This window comes from Brachyistius frenatus, unplaced genomic scaffold (assembly GCF_029030835.1).
Source record: "Brachyistius frenatus isolate BFR_SWC_R1_liver_20210118 unplaced genomic scaffold, ASM2903083v1 Contig_2, whole genome shotgun sequence".
Lineage (NCBI taxonomy): Eukaryota > Metazoa > Chordata > Actinopteri > Embiotocidae > Brachyistius > Brachyistius frenatus.
Window position 1 is genome coordinate 9,455,774 of NW_027210601.1, and position 22,943 is coordinate 9,478,716.

At 42.6% G+C, this 22,943-nt stretch overlaps 1 protein-coding gene across 1 annotated transcript in view; it reads left to right on the forward strand.

The window, feature by feature from the left end:
• Positions 1-22,943, forward strand: part of rftn1a (raftlin, lipid raft linker 1a) — a 26,324-nt gene continuing 3,381 nt past the window's right edge. Inside the window, exons 1-6 of the mRNA XM_069698716.1 lie at positions 1-258; positions 8,068-8,219; positions 15,664-15,847; positions 18,256-18,364; positions 21,061-21,781; positions 21,870-22,073. Of these exons, the coding sequence (XP_069554817.1) occupies positions 8,072-8,219; positions 15,664-15,847; positions 18,256-18,364; positions 21,061-21,781; positions 21,870-22,073 (1,366 nt within the window). The 5' untranslated portion in view covers positions 1-258; positions 8,068-8,071. The remainder of the gene's footprint in view (positions 259-8,067; positions 8,220-15,663; positions 15,848-18,255; positions 18,365-21,060; positions 21,782-21,869; positions 22,074-22,943) is intronic.

Below are 22,943 nucleotides of genomic sequence, written 5' to 3' on the forward strand. Positions count from 1 at the left end.
GCTGACAGACAGAGGTAGACAGACGGGAGTGTTAATCTGGGGCTTGCAGTCAGTTGTAGTTCCTAAATGAAGGATTCATGTTTTCCTCCCATTGGATCACTGTCAGAGACGCTGTGTGTCTCTTTGCAACAGCCGTGACGGGGACAGACAGTCAAGACGAGAGAGAGAGAGAGGAGGGACACGCGTCGACTGACTCAAGTGTGAGGAAGCTTTCGGTCCAGTAAACACTTTGTACACACACCGGGACCGACCTAATTGGTGAGTTGAATACTTTCGGCTCTTTATCAATTCCAGCAAAACAAAGATGTCTCATATCTGTTTAAGAAAGGCTTGTTATTTAGATAATTCTTGGAAATATTTGTCGCAAGAATTAATTCGATTTTTCCCACATACATTTTTTTGTTGTTGTTTTTTTGTCTCACTTAAACGCGTGTGACTTTTCTCTTTGTGGATTGCGCTGCTTTGTAAACAACTTTAAGGGCAGTTAATGAACTACAGAGCGAGAGATGCCTCCTTAAATTTCAGATCGGGACTCTTTGGCAGCCTTGCCCAATAAAACATTGGTGGCAAGAGAGAAATCTCTCCGGTTCAGACAGTCATTTGATTTGTGTGTTGTTGTGTGCCATTTGTATCCGCGGCGGAAAGAAATGAATAAGCCCTCCGCTCACTGTCACAGGTTGAAGTGAACTCAAGATATGCGTGACGGAGTAAATGTGCAGAGCGCAGATGGAGGGAGGGGTGCGTGCGTGCGTGTGTGTGTGCGCGTGTGTGTGTGTGTGTGTGTGTGTGTCAGAACGAGAAAGATTTGGTGCGTAAGCGGCCTGTCATGTATCATTTCCCGTTCACTAAACTACCGCCGTTAAGGGGCAGCTCCAGCCAACCACGTGTTGTGAAAGTGGTTGAGGTGTGTGTGTGTGTGCGTGTGCGTGCGCGCGCGCGCGCGCGCGGTTGCACGCACCAAAGAGGAAAAAGGAAAGCCAGAAACATGTAATTTCAAGCTCGGCTGCACCCACAAAATGCATGGGACATCAATTAGTTACATGCCTATATGTATGGCTGCCCACTATACAGCTTGAAATCTATGAAAGCATTTGGAAAAAGTAGCATTAGTGGTGAGTGACATCCTGTTTATCATATTGGCCGTGCAAACACTAGGCTGATATTCTTTAAATCGCAAGTTAGCCCTCAAAAATCTTGTATGTGATGGATTCAGGATCTACCATATGAGCCCACCTCGGGGCTCAGGAAATTGATGCCTCTGTCCCAACAAGCCTCCCTTTGTTCGTAAACTGTTAAATAGGCTGTGCAAGAAGCTGTGAGACAGACTAATACATCACTGTCATAATTTGTTTTTATCCGCCCCATGCAGCCTCATTAGAGCACGGTTTGAGGTGACTACTTTGTTGCTTGGGGGAATCACACCTCCCTCCAGGCAACTTGACACGCTCCCACTGTTTGTCTGTCTGTCTCCATTTCTTCCTCCTTCTGTCTTTCTCCTGATTCTATTCTTGCTGCCATGATCATCAGCATCATCGCTCCGGTCTTGGAGAGAAACTGAGTGGAGCTCCAACCCTGTGGGAGGGAAACCCACTCCCCAGGACTCAGTCTGTCACCTCTAATTTTGAAATTCAGTGCAAAAGTGTATTGTATATGCAAGATGGTTAAATAAGCAGTTTTATGTAACAGTTTTTATTGGCATACCATGATCTTTAAGAGCCAGGCAACTATCAAAAGTGACCTAATTTAGAGTTACATTGTTGCGGGCTATAAAAAAAAAAAAAAAAAAAACACACAGCACAGTAGTTATAATATCATTCACATTATGGCTTCAAGGTAGGCCCACAAAGACAAATAATATAGCTATGAGTGACAGTTTTATTTTTGTTATTTGTTTTTTTAATAATTCAGTTTATCCATCAGGTATACAAGTTCACAAAATCAACAATTATATTATATGCAGGAAATATGTAATATTTACTGCACTCTAATCTCAGGTAACATACAGTTGTAGTGAGGGGTGATGCAAAAAGGTGTGGTTGCATCATACTATATTCCGGAAATAGTAGAATAGGCCACTACAATCTTTTGCTTTTGTCCTGTGAATCAATGTAACAGTTAAAAAGTTTAAACATTTGTTCTATTAGCTGGATAACTTCAGACAAGCAAGTGATAATACAGTAGCCGCACCTCTGCAGACTGAAAGTATTCCTAAATGTCACTTTTCGTAGTGCCTCGAAATACTAATGCTAATTTGCAACAAAAATGATTTATAGGACACGAGGCTGTTGAGATCAAGTACTGTGCTTAAAACTCTAAAAGTAAACAGAGAAAACAAACTCAACACTCGCATTTGGTGTGACCACCACTTGCCTTTAAAACATAACTATAATTGTCCAAGGTAAACCTACTCGATGAATCTTGGATGTCTCTTCATGTAATCCCAGACGGACTCGATGATGTTGAGATCAGGACTCTGTGGGCGTCAAACCATCTGTTGCAGAACTCCATATTTTTCTTGTTTCTTTACGGGTTGTTTGTGCTGCAGAATAAATTTAGGACAATAATACGCCTCCCTGATGTATAATGTGAGGGATAAGAATCTAAATATCTTAATTACCTAAAACCTTTGCACAGTACTGCATATACAAGTAACAACACACTGTGAACAGAGTAGGATTTTCTGTGCGGAGAGCATTACTGTTGGGATGCCACAAATTGCACTAGCACACTTTTACTGCGACCCCAGAAAATACTGATTGGCTAATAGGTGGAAAAATTATATTTGGACTAGAGTTAGGCCATGAAATCAAGCAGTATATTGACCTATAAATGGCTTGTTGCAGAAATGTTGATATGGGGTGGAAACCTTGACCCAATATATGTTATGTATAAATTGTGCCTCCAGATAGCACATATGACTTTATTTTTATGCTCAATCTCAGTACATCTACAAAAAAAAAATTATTACAATATTTTAAGGGATCATTATGGCTATAAGTGGCTATAGGGTGATCATTATTAAATATTGATATTGGTGTAGTAAATACAGTATCCTTTGGCCATAATAAAGACATCTAATATTATATTAGATATAATATATAATATACATAGATAGATAGATAGATAGATAGATAGATAGATAGATAGATAGATAGATAGATAGATATTATATCTAATATAATATTAGTATAATAATAATAATAATATAATAAAGATCCAAACGGTGTGGCCTGCATCACATCAGTTGAAGAGTCAGCCTGTTGTGTTAACGCCGCCTCCCAATTTCTCTGCTGGAACAACCACTGCTGAGTGAATTACAAAAAAGACATCACTAACTGTGCACTGCTTCTGATTTTCCTCAGAAATGTCGCCACAGACACCCAGATCTCTTTGTAATACTGCAAATGCCTTTCATCAACAGGCCCCAGGCTTAATTACTATATTGTTACCTCTTTTAGCAATAGATAGTGGCTAAATAGACATTTGGTTGAATACAAATCTTCAAGATTACTTTAAATCATGGCTCAACATAACTTTTTTTTACCATTACCTCAAACAATAATAGTGTAGTGATCAAATTGGAAAAATGTATTTTGAGGTTCACCGACATGGACTTTAACCTTGCATCCATTCTCAATATTTCCTTGTCTGCGCAGCTCATTGTGCATTAATTAGTTTCTTACTTCTTATCATAATAGGTCTTGCTCGATACTAAACGTGAACATACAGCATATTTCTCATATAAAATGTTATTTTTTTTTTTTTAAACAACAGCATGGACAATAACAAGTGTTCAGCAGGAGACGGAAAATGTGGAGTCTATGGCGGAGTCTCCCCGGTGGTTCTTGCTGTGAAATTTCCCAATCATGTGTCCGTCTGTAGCTCCCTCTGCTGCGGTTGAATATTGCTTCTTGGCGAGCACCCCCCCCACACACACACACACACACCCCCTCTCATCCTCCACCCCCCCAGGAGGTGGTGCGGGAGGTAGCAGAGCAGTGGCATAGCGCAGACGGATTATGCTCTCGCGTAAATCTGCTGTCATTTCAAAACTCTCCGTTACAAGAGATTCTCTAATGAGAAGCTCTCTGCTACTCCTCGTCTGTCTCCCCTTTCACTCCGTTCTCTCTTTTTCATTCCTTTTATCTGTCTCTCTCTCTCTCTCTCTCTCTCTCTCTCCTTTCTCTCCCCGTTTAATGGATGTTTTTTGCTGTCAAGGCCTTTTTATGCCTGTGTGTTTGCACGACAGCGAGGGAGAAATTCTGTTTGAAGTCAACATGTAGAGAAAAAGGCCTCATATGTAGCAAAAAGGCCTCAAGTCTTCAACTCAGGAGTTTCTCTGGCACTACAACCTTGGTTTTTCATTTCAATGTTGCGTCCAATTACAGATATCTGTTTCTAAACCTCGCAGACAAGAGTTCATCTGTTAAAGTGAGGCCTTTGTTTTGAAACAGAACTGTCAGCATGCAATGAAAAGGATAATGAGATGTTGGATCAAACAGTAGTGGCTAGTCAGTACCAACAGTAACCGATCACATTTTATTTTAGAGCAACAAAACCAACTGCCACGAGCAAAATAGGAAGCGTCTTATTCCGAATTGTTATGATTTGTTCGCACAGCTTTATGTATTATGAATAGAGGTGTAAGGCTATGAATGAATTTGCTGTGTTTGAATGGTTTTGATCACTTGCATTGGGTTAGGGTAGAAACTGATTAAAATACTTGAGCAGTAAAGTCTAAAGTAAGGATAGGAAGGCTCCAATGCAAGACTCGGTGATAGAGGAACGATGTCTGCTACGTTATTGTAACCTTGATCTTCTTGCTTCCTCCTTTATTCAACTCTCCATCTACTCCCAGACCTTCTCTCCTAATCAGCCAGAGATGAAGCCTGCTGAACATCCCCGCATTAAACCCACCTTTGGTCCCTTAGCAGACAAAACGTATTAGAGTACAGCCCTGGAGGAAAAATGTTTGGGAGTGTCTACATGCTCTAACTTAGTCATAACCCGGGGCCCTTTTGGCTGTCTGTATGTCTGGAGACATTGTAATAGTTTTACGGGACTTAACTGGCTCAGCAGGGGAGCTCTTTTACTGTGCACTCATGAGCTACCAGACAGAGGGAATGATCGAGGGAAGCATGGAGGGTTGGACGGGTTGCCAGCAGAGAGTGTGGAAGGGCACAATTTAACAATTATAATGTACAGACAGGAAGAATCCGAGAGGGGAGCAATAGATTAGCCTGGCGCTGCCCGCCTATTGCTCACAGCAGTTGCTGTTGTGCTCACAGTCTGGAAATCCTGTTTGCTCAGCCACCCTGAAGGGCAGACCTGTCAGGTACAGTGGGGGTGGCTAAGTGCGATGACATTGAAGTCAAGCGTTTGCTTCAAAATTTTTGCTGCTTTCAAATTGAATCGAACTGATGAGCCCCTAGATATACAACAGGGGGAGTTGTGTGAACTGTGTGCTAAAAGGGACGGTGTTTAGAAGTCACACAGGCTAACAATTTAGCAAGCTACCAGGCAGATAATGTAATGCAGGAAATGCAAAGGCTCAGCAAATTAACTAGCTTAATATCCAACAAAAAAATTAACTTCCATGGCCTCTGCCATTTCTGTAAATGTTAGAAAACACTTCACAACTCGTGAACTCGTGGCTTATAGAAAATGCTGAGTTCTGTTCATATGGAGTCTTCCCTTGTACGTGGTAAATACAACCCCATGAATGAAGCAGGTTACAACAGTGGCAGCATTAAGATAGACAAAACGATGAGCATGTTTTAGGAATGTTTGCAAATATTGAGCAATTGAAGCTGGAGCCAGAATAATTCCTAAAATTAAAAAAACAAATATCTGCAATGGTTAATTACAGATATAGCGTTGCTCTCTGCTCCCATTGGAGGAGGTTATCTGTTTTTTCCAGTTTGGTGAGTTTCGGTGCACAACATATGACATATTGTGGCCAATGCCAATTGGTTAAATGCTTCTCCAATATAGTTTCAAAATTAACCTGAGGTTTACGCTCATTCGGATGCCACAACTGGAAACAATCCCAAAGAGATCGTGGCCAGACTTGACTCTGTTCATGCAGTGAATTTGGCTCTGGTAATACCAGACTATAAATAGATAGCCCAATGGTGATGAAATAAGGGACAGAGAGGAGACAGTAGAGTTTGAATTGGGGAGCAAGACTTGGAGGGAAGCAGAGAAAATAAAAGTGGATGAATGGAGTGCATGTAGAGGTCAGAATTAATGAGGGAGGGAAGGCTGGGAATTCCTGTAATCAGATGGACACAAAATGAGAGAATGGCAAAAATCAAGAGTTTAACTGCGAGCCTAATCAAAGCCATTGTACCCACAGAATATGGTCTTAATCAAAGATGGTAGACAGAAGCAGTAAAGAGCCTGAAAAGAAAAGGGATGATTAAGGCATGGGTCAGACAAGTTTTGCAAATCATGAAAAAGACCACCTGAAGAGTTAATGGTGTAAGAGTTTTGGAGGTTGATAGATGAGTCAAGAGGAAAGAGAAGGATGGTGGGAAGGGGAGGGGAGACCCAATCAGAGAAGTTATACTGTTGACTTTCTCCTTCTCCCAAAGCGTCGCCTCTCCATCTCTCCTCGTCTGTCCTCATAATGAAAGAGCATGTTGTATTGAAAGAATAATGACTCTTAATTGCTTGTTCTTTGCAAAATTGAAAATGACTGAGTGTACTGTCTGAAGACAAATGGGCTATAAAAACGGAACAAAGATGCTGCATTTTTGCAACTTTGTAACCTTTTGAAATGCACATGCCATGAAATCAAAGCTGTCAGTCCACACACACACACACACACACGCACACGCACACACACGCACCAGGCTTGATGTAGTCTGTTAGGATCGTTAGCTGAGTTAATGTCCATGCACTTGGCCCAATGGGAGTTACTGTGTCATTCTCCATGCTCTCCAAACAGATACAGAGATACAGATATAGACCCGTCTCTGGGGAAGACATATGCGCACACACACAACATGCAGATGTGCTCTTTGCCGTGTGGCTCTTACAAGCCGTGGCAGAAGGCAATATTAGATGTATCTGCAGTGATGGTTCGAGGGTACGAACGCTGTCATATCAGATTAGTTTGACGGTTTTTGGCCACGCACCTTTGCTCTTGTCAATTACCCGTCTCCCTGTCCTCTCTTTTGTCATTCTTCCACTTTCCAGTCTCAATCATTTGTCTCAAAAAAGAACCCACTCTTCTTCTTGTTTTTTTTTTTAATCTTTATATGCAACCCAGATCTTTGGATTTAAATTCCCTGTTGAAATTCAGAAGAGGAGGATTTTTTTTTTCAATAATTTTCAAGCTCTATTCAAGTTGTGTTTCAAATATCCTGTTCTCCAGGGACTCTGCTGGTCCTTACACAATCTGAAAAAGTCTAAAAATAACACAATTTTCTTCATGCTTCACGGTAAGCCTTGGATCAACATTTAAATTGGTTAGCTGTACAACATGCTTTATATCTTTGCGCGCCTCTTCTCTTTCTGTCTATCTAGTCTCATGTCCCTCTGCTTGGCAGGGCAGCAAATTCGTCTCATTTCTGCTTTAATTCGTTCTGATCAAACATGTCGCTCTCAATCAGCCCTATTTGATTTGGAGATGCCCGTATCACAGCCCACCAAGCAGGTAATGGCTGACACCCTCATATTTCAGTGATATTGCAGTGCGTGTGTGTGGTTTGAATATGTGAATGTGTTATTTCCCGAAGCTTGAGCTTGCACGTGCGCAATAGCATTTAGACTCGTGACTATCACACACTCTATTGGAGGTGCTAATGCACTCTTCATTTAGAAATTCTATCGATTCCATGTCTCCCACTTAAGTCTTTGTTACGCCCCTCCTCTTTTTTTCTTTTCATCTCACATCTTTTTAAAATGCCATTAAACCTCCTCTCCTCTCCTCTCCTCTCCTCTCCTCTCCTCTCCTCTCCTCTCCTCTCCTCTCCCTCCTCTCCTCTCCTCTCCTCTCCTCTCCTCTCCTCTCCTCTCCTCTCCTCTCCTCTCCTCTCCTCTCCTCTCCTCTCCTCTCAGAGATATGGGGTGTAGGCTCCCAAAGTTGCGGAAGGCAGAAGAGAGGCATAGCCCGGGCAACATCTACTCCACCCTCCGTCGACCTCAGGTGGAGACTAAAGTTGGAGTGGCCTACACCTACCACTTCCTGGATTTCCTGTTGGGGAAAGAAGGTATGGCATACAATCTCATGTACTTTCAATCATCTCTGTATAACAGACAGAAAATACTGTTCCTCTGTGAGTGCTTAATATCATACGTATACCCGTTTATGTACGAAGTTATTTTCACTGTTCTCTTCGAGAGCTTGGGCTGGGCTCAGACTCAGACATGTACAGTATGTCACATGACTTGACTCTACTTCCCCCACACATGCATACTTGAAAATAGTCATGTGTTACATATTTCTTCATATGACACCTTTCTATTACAGACACACAAAAAGCTCACAAGCTCAACTTAATCAAATTTGTTACAACATTACAGCTGCTCTAATGACTGTTTTTGATATTAAACCATGCTGGATTAAATGAGAACACGGGATGGTAAAATGATCTCTTGTTAATATGACACCAAAGATAATTATTACTTAAGTCTACAGTTCATGTCAGCTGTATTGAGCATCTTTCAGCTTACTATTTTTAGCCTTTAACCCAATTATTGCTTACAGCTTCAGTCTTCAATGTGATCACAGTCTGGAGACCCTGTTCACATGTAGGTTCGCTCAGCCACATTAAGAAACGGACCAATCAGTGACCAATGGCTGTGGCTGGGCTGATGGCATTAAAGTCAAGCGTTTGTTTCTAATTGTAGTTACATCAATGGCAGCAGAATTTTGGCACTGAGCATAAGGGGCTCAATGATGGTTCATTGAAGGCTGCTCAAAATTAACCCAAGGTCTACACTCATTCGGTTGCAACAACTAGAAATAATCTCCACTGGAGACCCATCTATTCACAGAGTGAATCTGGTCTGGTAACACCAGGCTACACTATTTTAGTTATACCGCCCACACCTTTACTGTTTTGGTTCGGTCTCTCATCAGTCTCATCTCATCTCATCTAAATAGACAGTTATTTTCCACCAGATTTAGTGGACCAAAACAGGAAAAATGCAAGGGGACATTTGACCTAACAAAAGTTATTAATGTTATTGTGGCATCTTGTGTGCCGGATTTATCAATAAGTAACCGTTTGCTAACCCATTAGCAATTAACCTTATAAGATCATAATAAATCAGTGTTATGTTTAGAGTCTGTTGCATGTGGTCAAAAAACAAATCGATATATGTAGGTTTATGCTTGTTTTACTTTCAGAAAGTTATCCTTAGGCTGTATGTTTATTCCCTTCATAATACATACTGATTTTAGGATTCATTCTTGGTGAAGTGAAACCAAAGGTGCACTAAACAATTTTAAGAAAAATGGAACAAATCAGTTTGTGTCTCATCATAAATGCTACTCTGTGCCAACAATCCCACAATGCAGCGCTTGTTTTCTGCATCTGAGATGACAAAGTGATGATAATGAATGAGTGAGTGGGTGAATGAGTTGTAGAGGGAGGCAATTTCAACCACAGCTCAAATGAAAGGAACAAATCTTGGCCATGAAATGCAGCAGGCAAGCTCATTCAGATCTGATTCACATTTGTCCCAGTTCCAGTCTGGAGGAGGCTCCGAGGAATGCGTCTTCACATTCGGTCATTCCAAAGTAATTCAGAAGAATTCTTGTTACTGAGCTCCTTGTCTGGTTTGTTTAAGTTTTCTGTTGAACTTTGCTTTGTCAGACTGAACTCTGGTTACAGTGTTTGTGTGTGTTCCGCTCATAAAACAGCCACAGTTGCTCCTCCAACCTTAACCAGCCAAATGAAATGTTTCGGTCAGCAACTCGACAGAGCTGTTTTTCTTTTTTTCATAGTGTAAGTATCTGGAGGGCAGAAAGTGGCTTATAAACTGAAGTTGTGTCTGTGTGCAGCTCCTGTTGCAGAGAGTTCAAAGAGTTTTCTAATTCTCAGATTCAGCTATATTGTGCGCACTGTAGCAATGCCCTCCAACTTCCCCCTGCTGCACCCGCACACAATAACAATATACAAAAGCTAATGTGTATATGCAGGATGCTGTCTTCGGAACTGTGTGTGTGTGTGTGTGTGTGGTTTTTTTTTGTTTGTATCTGTTTGGGAATATGAAAAATTGCATCTGATAACGTGTGGGTGTGTTTGTGTGTATGCTCACTGTGTCTTAAGGATGTTTGATGAGAATCCTCCAGAGGCATCTGCTTCTAAAAATACTAATTCTTCCATTGTGTTGGTGTGGTCTATGAAGAGATAGCAACGAGGGAAGGAGTGAGGGAAAAGAGGAGCGAGGAGGAAGAAAGGAATAGTGTTGTAGCAGTTTAAGAAAAAGAAATCATCTCTTTTTCCTTATGGCTTAATGTTTCTACAAGCCTGGGCTCTCCATCACCTGACAGGCAGAAGCAGGTGCAAGCAGCTCGATGAAATCCTTTTTTAGAGGGGTTTCAAATGCAACACTGTAACAGACAGCGGGCACATCGCCACAGCCAAGTGGCAATGCTCCGCTTGCCAGTCGGCTTCATTTTCAGCCAGCCCTGTTATGTTTGGCAAATGGGTTAGGCTGTGGTGTTGGCAGAGAGAAATCTGGCACCTTGAAATGGTGGTGGTGACCAACACAGACAATAGACATGAGGATTGCTTGTCTTTCTTGTTGCTAAAGGCAGCGGCAGATAAATTGTCTAATCACACGTGCAGCAGCGCACACCTACAGATACAGAAAGACCACACACACGCGCGCGCACACACACAGTGTTCATACAAGCAGCCACGGCGGCTCATTCACGCTCACACAAAACACTTTATAGCACTTAGTCAACAGAGTTAGTGTTATCTTTCCACAGACAGGCAGGTCATTTATATGGAAAACTCACTGACGCCACCTGAGCTGCTTAAGATGGGTAGACTCTATTTTAGGATAAACACAGCTACTCTGAATTGATTGTGTGTGTGTGTGTGTGTGTGTGTGTGTGTGTGTGTGTGTGTGTGTGTGTGTGTGTGTGTGTGTGTGTGTGTGTGTGTGTGTGTGTGTGTGTGTGTGTGTGTGTGTGTGTGTGTGTGTGTGTGTGTGAGGTTGTGAGTGGGTATATGCCGGCCTCTTTCCGTCTCTCTTCCTCTCTCTCCATTTGTGATAGAGAGACCAAGAGAAGTGAAGGATTCCTGGAGGATTATCTGATTGTTTGTGGAGATTGAGAGACCTCATTCCCAGCAAAGGGATTTTTTTGTATTTGTGTGTGTGTGTGCGTGTGCGTGTGTATGTAGGAGGCAGATAGAGGAATCTGTATGTTAGTCTATGACATTGAGGAAACACACGGTCAAATCCATGCTTTAATTCAATTTGGCTTCCATTAATAATATTATTTCCCTGCCAGCATGACTTGATGACTCCTACTCAGTAATGAAAAACAAACATCTCTGCTGGTGCCCCTCTGAAATATGTGAGGCTGCACGGCTGTTTATTAAACTAAGTTGCGTTCTCAGGAAGAGGAGCTTAATGCTTAGTGAAGAGGAGCGCAGTGTGATTTCTCACTTGACCCGTGACCCGTGAGTGATGAAACTCCCCGGGAACAATGTGGCTGATGATATGGTGTCAGCCTTTGTTTTATGAGCTCTAACTCCAGCAGTGCTAGAAAAATATTTCTGTATGACTAAGCCCCGGCTCACTCACACTGGGTCACAGCAACCCCATGTTGAATCCAGGGAGGATGAGAAGAATGTTCACACATGAACCATTTATTTGATTTGTCGAGGACCATCTCATCATATGACCTGAAACGAATGTCTCTTTCTACTCAACTGTCTTATTACTCTCTAATCACCAGTCTGCTGCACCTTGAAAGAACCTCCACCTTCACGAAAGGCACCATGATCTTCATTATCCTTGTTGTAACGCCGATTGGTTACCATGACATGTCGGCATGAATGTAGAGTATGAAATCTCAGCCGGGTGTGAAATTTTAACCCAGCCTCCTTTGTGTCGAAGCTGTGCTCAGATAATGAGCAGAAGAAAATGGAAAGAATGGCAAAACATGAACAGAAAAAGAGATTAAAAAAAAAAAAAGAGAGGCAGAATAAAGTCAGAGAGGTGTCAGAGAACAGAGGGTGAGAGAATGAACAGCGCATAAAAGCCAGAGTTGCAGTGAATGGTAGTCAGGTCTGGGAGCCGGGAGAGGAGAAGTTGAGAGTGAGAGGTGTGAGCAAGCGGGAGTCAGGACTCTGCCAATGTGTGAGGAAGTAAGTTAGGTGTGATGCTGTGTGACTAACGCTGGTCTCTGGAGCAGACAGCGAGGATCTGAACTCTGCTGATGACTTTCTGTCGCCCTGCAGAGACGGAGACCCACTCGGCTCATTAAAACTTGCAACGTGTGTCTAATGCTCTGTGTGTGTGTGTGTGTGTGTGTGTGTGTGTGTGTGTGTGTGTGTGTGTGTGCGTGTGTGCGCGCGCGTGCATGCTTTTGTATACCTGTGGACAAGTTTTCTTTGTGGGGAAGTGTGTGTACAGATTAATAGAGTGGTTGTGCGTGTACGTGAGCAACAACGCAACAATGTTATGGGAGATATTTTCTCTGTTGACAAAGTGTGACATATTCCTTCTTTCTCTTATTGCGATCAGAAAATATGTTTTGTATTTTACTCAGAGAGCTGCCGTAGCACAAATCCATTAGTGCATTGCCTGTCACACTTTTCAAGGAAAGCACATCAACTCCTTCTATGACAGTTTGTTGATCTGACATAGTTCAGATCATTTTTCTGGATCGTTCTTTATGCAGTTTCAGTTGTATTGACAAAAAGCCTTGAGAGAATGCCAGCAAAGATGGCAGAGAGTTGCTATGAGTCAAAAGTGAGCCAGACTGGAATTCACAGCATCACAAGTACACGAGTACTGTATGTGCCTTAAGCGCCACACTGTGTTCTCACCACAGAAAACCTTTTTTCTCCTGCTTGTACTCGTCAGCCGTTTTTGTGATCCCGGCGCTCATTCTGTGACATTTTTTTTTTTTTTAGAAAGTGCTCACTCTGAGGGGATCAGACCTCCTTTGACAAAGCTCATACACTGACCGTCATAACTTTCGGCTCTATTCCCCAAACAGCACGGGAGCTCCTGGCTCCAGGAAGTTGATTATTTTATAGTCACAGTTTTGGTACATATCCTCGCCTAAAACCTCTGCAAGTCATTAGAAGACTATTTAAATAAACGTGAACCTCCAGCAAGCAGAGGGATAAGCCTTGAGGGTGGCTGTAAGTAGTAATCCCCATGCATCACCTTGCAGGCTTAGTGCAAACTCTTCCTTTCTCATGCGCGCACACTCAGACGACATAGCCAAAAAAGATGGCCCATACACCCTCGCTGAGATACCGTGACACAACTGCATCGCAAAATGTGCTTTACAGTCACACAGAAATTTGGGGATTTGTAAAAGGAATTAATAAGCCCTTTCAAGCAGTTACGGGAAGGGGATGACTCTCTCACTCCACACACAGCTTGTGAAATCCAGGGTCAAAAAGTGAGGCGTCGCTCTCGGCACAACAGTGGCTGTGATGTGGTCAAAGCTGCGGGTCAGGATGGAAATAGCAGTGCGAGGATCAACAGCTGAACAGCCGCTCAGTCGCTCCTTGTGTCCGTCAAACAATGTACGCTTGGATGTTTCACACTCCAATGAGGGTATGGATGTAGTACACTTGCCTCTTTGTGTTTGAAACCCTCAAAGGCACAAAAGAGACACAATATCATACAGACCAAACATATTACACACCTCAAACTTAACACACTCATTGCTACTAATATGACCTCCCTGCCCTCCCTAGCTGGCTCTATAAAACCTCTGCTTCTCCCGAGCCGTTCCCATGTTCCCATTCTGAAGCGGAATTGCAGTCTCCCTTTTAAATCCCACAGTGGCAGACAGTATAAATGAAGTCGCTTCCGAGCCTAAAGCGCTGCATATCACTATAATAACTTTCTGTATGTCTTGCCCGAATTAGCTGCGATGTCTTTGCCTGCCTGTCTCGTCGGTGGGTGAGTGCCAGCCGTGCAGAGCTAATGACGGCTAATGACTGTTTACGGTGACAGGATCGTTGTTATCCCCCTCCCGCCGTCACCCCACCCCGGTCTCCAGCTGTTATTATTATCACTGTACTGCTTTTGATAAGTCCCCACAGACACCCGTTTAAGTGTTTGCTTGATGAAAGGCTCTCGTGGTTCCAAGCAGTTGTGGCAAGATGATGTGATGGTTGGGTTTTTCTCGAGGAGATTTTTTTTTGTTATTGTTTTTTTTTTGGTGCCATTTTGTGTGTGTGTGTGTGTGTGTGTGTGTGTGTGTGTGTGTGTGTGTGTGTGTGTGTGTGTGTGTGTGTGTGTGTGTGTGTGTGTGTGTGTGAAAACACGCCAGATGATGGAGAACAAATTGAAAATGAGATGGCTTGCACATTTCTCTGGGTGTGTGTGTGTGTGTGTGTGTGTGTGTGTGTGTGTGTGTGTGTGTGTGTGTGTGTGTGTGTGTGTGTGTGTGTGTGTGTGTGTGTGTCAAGTTAATTTATTCAGGTTATTTTCTCTTCTCCAGACCCATGCAAATGAGATTGAATGGAAAAGGATGACAAGCATTCAGGCACAAACAGACAGCCTCATCTCTCTCTCTCTCTCTCTCTGCTCTCTCTCCTTCCCCAGCGCAGCTCTGCTAACTGCCTCGCTCTTCCCGTCTCCCCTTTTTCGTTACCTCTTCTCGTTTTCCATCCTACCCTCTCTCTCACACACCTGGCTTCACTCAGAAGCACACAGCCATACGTGCGTGCTCCCTTAAAAGCCTGTGCACAGACAGAGAACCTTACAACAATACACCCTCCTCAAGAGGGTCCCTCTCACGAGCATTGCCCTCTCCCTGGTGGATTTGCAGTGCTTCCATACGATAAGCTCCGCAAACCATTTCCACTGAAGTGAACGGGTCCTCTCTCCATTGTGTTTGATAATAAGCGAGCCGGCTCTGTGTTAGCGATAGCTGCTAATACCACATGCCCAAACAAGCAACGTGATAGCATTGTCTCTCAAACCTTTTGATGTACATATGTGTGTGTTCTTTACTCAACTGTGTCTGTTTGTGTTGGAGAAATGGTCTTTAACTCTGTTAATATGGATGAGTGTAGGTGTAAATGAGCTCTCTCCAGCATCTGTCCATGCATAATGGTGTCTGCCTCTGCACACTGGTGAATCTCTGCAAGAGTGTGTTTTCCAAGAGCCAGACTGTGGCTGGTGACAGTGAGGACAGAGGCTAATAGTTCTGGTGTAATTAGTTTCAGATTTAGCATGAAGATGCCATGTGTTGTTGCTCACTTGGAATTATAATAATGAAACATGCTCTGTCTTTGTTCCTTCACACCCTTTGTCCCTGTAATTTTTCTGCCCTCCTCCTCTTTTTTTCATCCATGTCTAAGTAGCTCTCTGTCACCTTCCCCTGCCTCTTTTTTAAACTGTCCTGTCCTTGTCATGACCATATTTCCCACTACGCCTTCTTGTCTAACCTTGTTTTTCTTCCTCTCCTCTCGCCCCTTCTCCTCCCTCCAGAGGTGTCGGTGTCTTCGGTGCTTTGTCTGTCCTCGGTCAGAGAGCTGCCGGTTCAGGTCAGGGAACTCTACACGCAGGGTTTTGTCCTAGTCGCTGTCCACCCCTTTGTACATCCCTGCGGCCCTCGCCATGCCCACATCCAGCGCCAGCTCCACCGGGCCGTGCTGGTCCGAGAGACTCCAAGGTACACGGACTAAACACACCCTTCACTTCTGTCTCTGGTGAAGCCAGTAGATTTAAAAGTAGATTTAACGGTATCGATTGTTATAGTAGATTGATTAAGATAGATAAGATGATTAAGTAGCAGACAGATTTAGCCATCATTAAGAGGGTTCAAGCTTTTGCAACTTCCTTGTTTTGACATGGAGGCCAATTGAGAGTTATCACAAGCCACCTCACCCCCTTTTCTTTATGTAAAATTAATTCCACATGAGTATACTACAAAATATGGCTAACTTTAGCTCACTACCCCCATTCTTTCACTCTTGTCTGTACATACTATACTGTACTGTATACTGTACGGTTCACCACCATATGTGAGCTGAGCATAACTTTCGTATCTCACCAGTCTCATTTCTGACATGCAAGCAGCCAGACCTTATTCTCAGCATCTTATCAGAAGTTACAGACAGATCTAATCCAAATATAAACCATACATGCATGTAGAGACCTCCTAAGACTGTTCATCATCCATAAGTGCTAATTATCATTCATGCAGTCCTGATGATGGATTCATTTGTAGCTCTGTTCCATTTTGAGTGAATCATGTCTATTTTTACAGTTTTTAGCTGGACCTCATCAGCGCAGATGACTGTTACTGTCTGAGTGACTGAGGGATGAAATTATACCGATGGTCATTCAAATCCCACACGACTGACTAACGAACTCACCATATATTGGGCAAATGCCGCAACTTCCTGTGTCTGTTTCAAATTAAAAGCCTTCATTTCAAATTAAAGTCCTGTATCATTTCCGACACAGTCCAGCCATATACTAGGTTTTGATTTAGTCTTGCTCTTCATCAGTTGTGCTGCTTAAAGTTGCTTGATACGTGTCAGTTTAAAATTTCTTTAATAACTGTCGTTAGTCTGCCAGCACCATGACTCTATGAATGACTGCAGGTCTATTGGTTGGACCTGCACTTTGGTCCAGACTGAGAATTCCCAACCACTGTTTGATGGATTGCAGGGAAGTGTAGTGCAGAGATTTGTAATCCTGAGAGACCATTAATGGCTAACTTGTTTCGTAGCACCATCAGCAGATCAAAAGTTTCACATATTTTCTGAAATACAGTATCTCATAATCTACTATATTCATTGGCATAAAGTATGTATTGCTTCCTAGTGAGTTTCTGTCAGAAATATAAAGAAAACACCATAAAAATCATAGGGATCTTAATCCTTGTATTTATTATAGCACTTTATATGTCATTTTCTAAAACACAATTCTTTCGAAACATATGAGTGATCTACAATTCATCAAATGATCCACACTCTCTCCACCATGTTGCCATCGTCTTACAATAATTGTATTTTATAGACAGTGGGCCCCTATGGCTCAGTCCAGTCTTTTCATCCAGACAGCCATGGTTATATATATACATAAGCTTCCATTTGTTGTCATTTACACCCTTTAAACTAAAGGACATTTTGCTTAGCCTACACTTTTTGACATCCCCATCCATTCTTTAATGTGAATTCAAAGACTAGTGTGTTGTGTACACACACAAACAGTAACACACAGACTTTAGTGCACAGGCAGGTGCCAGGCTGCTTCCTTTGAAGCCCCTCCTGCCAAGTGGTCCTGCTGCTTCCTGGCACCTGTCACCGTGGAGACGGCTGATTGCATCATCAGCGCTCGCCAGAGGGGAACGGCACCCTGAAAGAGAGAAACCATCTCGCCATCCTTTCATCTGCTTTCTTCAGTGATGACCGTACCCCCGCCTATTCTTTTGTCCTCGTCACCCCCCCCTTCGTCCCCTTTACTCTGCCTTTTATCTCCCCATCACCACCATCTCCTTTCATCAAAAACCCTAAAAATGAAAGAAAAAAAAATATCACAGATCTACTGTTTCAAATCTAGCTGAGAACGTCACTCACGCCTCAGAGCACAAGATATTACCACGGCCTTCCCACTGACCTCAATCCAGATCTGAAGAGGCATATCTGAATGCTCCTTTTATGATGGTGTCTTGCAGTGGGAGCAGAAGGAAATTCAGTCTCTTTTTCTGTCTAATAAGTCTTTTGTGGTGGCTGTGAATGTGTGCTCTCCTTAAATGGAAAATTCAACTAGTATCCAAATTGACATTATGTTTCTGCAGTGATCATTTTGGGTCAACGAGTGCTCCTGAACATAAGCACATGCGCCAGCATCTATAAAGTCAAGGCTATTTTAGACTGTAATGTTTCTGGGTGATATAAGTGCTCTGGTTATAATCAACAGGCAATAAACCTCAAGCAAACGGTTCGGGCAGAAGCCATGACAGTTCAAGCCCGTTTTCTGCTTCATATAAGTGCAATTGACCTGAGCTGATGATTTAGTGATGCTTTATGTTTAATATCCGTGTCAATTCTTTCGTTTCTCATCTTACAGTACAGAGAAAAGCCAACTGAGATGGGTAAGAAATCGTCTGGAGACGGATGTCTGTGTGGGAGGTAACCAGGACGCCGACCCAGAAGTGATCCAGAGCTACGTCAAGAGGGTGAGTTCAAGGGGGAGCAATTAGTCATGCCAAAAACCTGATTTGGTTTCTAATTATATTATTCATTGTCCATGTATTTATCTTAAAATAGTTATTTTTGAAGTTTGGGATAAAAATAATCATCCTTGTTGTGTTTTACAAACAATCTGGTCAGCATCCTGTAAATGACATCTAGTGGGTTGTAATCACTTTGTAATTTTAGGCTTGTTCAAATAGAATCTCAGTGATGAAGCTGTGCAGAGAGAGGAGGGCTTTGTGTTGCTAGAATTATTTTTGACAGAAGGCCATCTAGTAAAAAAAACATGTGGTGACAATCTAACTGAAGGACACTGAATACTTCTCAGTTAGTTAAAAGAAGACAGGAGGACAGGAAAATTACTTTAAGTTTACACTTTTATTTTTTTTAGGAAGGCACATTCAAAAAAAATTCTCCAAGGACTTTCAATGAAATTAACAAAAGCAGTTCATACTTGTTGCTCTGTGTGTTTCTGTGTGTGTGTGTGTGTGTGTGTGTGTGTGTGCGCAGCACCACTGTGACAGTGAAGGAAACATTATGCTGCTCTAAAGGCTACAGGCAACTGGCTGTAATTGTCTGTCTGTGCCATATGGTAACTGTGCCTCTGGTACTGACATGCAGAGCTTCTCCAACTCAAATGGAGCAAATTTGAGTGTTTTCTGTTTTGAAATATTGTAAATTTACCAGATTGAAAGGATTTTAACAACTCATGGTGACAGGAGCTAAGCAAGAAGCAAGTGCAGCTGTAATATCTTTGACCCAAGTGGGCTGTAAAAAGGGTGAAAGAGAATTAGTAACCAGTAAAACATACTGGATTCCTCCCAGTTGCTTTTACTGTGACACTGCTCGCTATCCTGTAACTTGGAAACCAAATAAGCATCAACATAATGAGTGGACGGGTACAGTAGTTATGGTAAACTATAATGTGAGATAACCTTAAAGTACCCTGCAGACTACAGCATCATTTCTGGCATTTATCATCTGTTAAACTCACTGTTAGTGTCTCTGCCCATGAATTCGCCAACAGTCCTACATTGGGAAATGAAAATGTGCTCTATTGAATAGATTTGCATCTGAACACCCAGCGAGCACAAAGGAAAACCTGATTGGATGGAAATGCACATTACTGAGTATAATGTGATAGGCTCCGGCAGCGTGACATGAATAACCAATCAGATCACAACCTGCCAGAGAGAGTTCGAGATAAGGACCCAGGAGCAGCATCGAGCAGACAGAGTGACAGGACTGTGTGTGTGTGTGTGTGTGTGTGTGTGTGTGTGTGTGTGTGTGTGTGTGTGTGTGTGTGTGTGTGTGTGTGTGTGTGTGTGTGTGTGTGTGTGTGTGTGTGTGTGTTCAGTTTTGCAAATCTATACTTCTGTTTTTCCAGTATTCACTAGCCTCCCCACTCTCAATCTGTCTCAGGACATGCTCATCTGATAAAACTGTGTGAGTTTGTGTGTACATGGTGTGAGTGTGTTGGCAATAGAGAGAGTGTTTTTACAAATGTGATGTGCATGTGTATGGATGAATGAAGTAGTGGGTAATAGGGGAAGATGCGTCTCATTATTGTTCGGTGGTAGTTTGCAATCTGATTTCTCTCCTGTCGAGCCCGTCTAAAACTGTCAGCCCAAATATCAACTGACAATTAACCACCAGAGCTCTGTGGGAGGGAGTAATGCACACGTACACACACACACACACACACACACACACGCATAAACTGTCACACAAGTACACACACGGATGCGTTGAGATAATGAGGTCCTTTTGTCATTTGAATATTTGATCTTTGCAGATGATTAGGTAGGTTGTTATTTTGCAGAATATCTACCCTGCGTATGTCAGCCTTTGTTTGTGTGTAAATGAGGCTTTGTTTGACTGACTATAGTAGAAGAAACTGTGCAAATTTATTTGTGGTGCTGTGAAAGACGTCCTTTATATTTATGTCACTCAAATTTATTTTGATAGAGTTTGTGTGTGTGGATGATGATGATAACGGTGTGTGTGTGTGTGTGTGTGTGTGTGTGTGTGTGTGTGTGTGTGTGTGTGTGTGTGTGTGTGTGTGTGTGTGTGTGTGTGTGTGTGTGTGTGTGTGTGTGTGTGTGTGTGTGTGTGTGTACGCGCGTGCGTGTGTGTGTGTGCGCGTGCATGCTTTTGTATACCTGTGGACAAGTTTTCTTTGTGGGGAAGTGTGTGTACAGATTAATAGAGTGGTTGTGCGTGTACGTGAGCAACAACGCAACAATGTTATGGGAGATATTTTCTCTGTTGACAAAGTGTGACATATTCCTTCTTTCTCTTATTGCAATCAGAAAATATGTTTTGTATTTTACTCAGAGAGCTGCCGTAGCACAAATCCATTAGTGCATTGCCTGTAACACTTTTCAAGGAAAGCACATCAACTCCTTCTATGACAGTTTGTTGATCTGGCATAGTTCAGATCATTTTTCTAGCTCATTCTTCATGCAGTTTCAGTTGTATTGACAAAAAGCTTTGAGCAAAGCAAAGATGGCAGAGAGTTGCTATGAGTCTACTATAGTCGAAGAAACTGTGCAAATGTATTTGTGGTGCTGTGAAAGACGTCCTTTATATTTATGTCACTCAAATTTATTTTGATAGAGTTTGTGTGTGTGGATGATGATGATAACGGTGTGTGTGTGTGTGTGTGTTACCCCTACAGATCCAGGATGTAGCAGAGCAAGGTGTGATGTTTGTGGGCTTTCTCCAGCAGCCAGGTGGAGGACCGTGCTACTTAGGGCACTGGGACCCCGAGGAGCTATCGTCCTTACATTCAAGCCCTTCGCCCATACATCGACACCCTTTCAGCGCCAACACCAGCCCAACAGATCCCACAGAACCTTATCAAAATGCCGTAGAACCAGATCATTGTTCCTCTGAACCTCTAGACTTAGATCTTGGCGGTGTAGACTGTAACACACGGGACCTCAACACGTTGGAGGCCAGAGAACCAGACCTCAGCCTTCTCAAACCCACGTTGGGTTTAGAGCACAACTCAGAGGACTCTAATGAACAAATTATTACCTCACAGATTGGTCTCAAAGAATCAACAAAAGAATGTCAAAATCATGTCAAACCTGATGTGGACACGGCAGATGCCCAGGGAAACCAGAGTCTGAGCTCTCCAGAAACAGCAGGTACAATAAGGCAGCAGGATTGTGGTCTATCAGAAGCTGGATCCACGGAGAACCATTTTAACCTCTCCGACCAGAGAGAAAGACGCGGTTCGAGCTCCGACAGCTGGCTCAGCTCTCCAGAACTGGATCGTAACTCTTCTCGTGCTGATGGGCATGGCAGAGTGACAGCGCACAACAACAACAACCACATCAGGCTAAAGAGTTCAGAGAAAGACAAAGGTGCTACTTCACCACCAGCACAGGCTAGTAAGTCAGCAGGGTTCTGTTTGTTTTCTTAGTTTGACATGTCATCAACAGCAGCTTGCCAATTTGTCCTGTTTGTGTGTGTCTGTAGGGATGCAGCTCTTTGCACTGTACAACCACACAGAGGAGCTGAGCACCTCTCTGAGGTTCTACTCTCTCAAGGTGCCTCTGCGAGTACAGAAGGAGGCGGGGCTAATCACAGAAGTCGATGCACACTGGCTTGACCACATGACTCAGCACTTCACCAGCGGCGCACACCTCATCGATGGATTTTTCCATCTCGGAGAGGATAACGGTATGTTCTGTAGCCACACCAATGTAGTACAGCTTATTATAACCTTGGAGCTGCTGTTATACATAGAAAAAAGTTAAGAGCACGCAAAATCAACAAAAAGATGGTAGACGTATTAAGTTGGGAGGACCAAGTTGCAACCAAAAATGGCAAAGAAAAATGTATTCTTGCTTCCTCACACAATCGTAATAACAGAATATTGGTGATGTAGCAACTACTTGTAGGTTGTGCGACACTGCTAATATGATAGCTTCCACTTCTTTCCTACTCCTTTAAATGTTTACTTTTTCTTGAATGAGTGTAAAGTGTTCAATGACATTGAATTATGTGCACAGATCAGATTAATTTTGCTTTTGGTAGTAAATCCATAGATGGTGACAATCCAAATTAAATACTTTTAAATCCTTTCAAAGTATATCCTAAAATTGACTCGCGGTGTGCAAGCCAATCAACTTCAGCTGCAATTCCCCCAAAACCACAACACAAACTCCCAACCCTCTAAATCTGTATGATCTCATAGTTCTTGACTTTTAACACAAAGTGAATATGCCATTTTTTAAAAAATTGGTCAAACTCCTGAACTTCAATAGTTGTTTTTTTGGCCCCTCGGGGGGATGGCAAAGATCCATTAACTTTTAAAGTTAATATGACAAATGTGTCAGCAGTTAATACTTGCCTATTTACACAGTGAGCAGACACCAAGCAACACACAATTCATTTGTCATATTTCTGTCCACCTGGCCAATGTTATATCCAATATTTATGCTCCTTTTAGCTCTGATTTGGTCTCCACCAATGTCTAAAGGAAATATTTGGCTCTTAAGCTTCTAAATGCTGTATAATGTTCTCCAGCTTGTTGCTATCTTTGTCTGT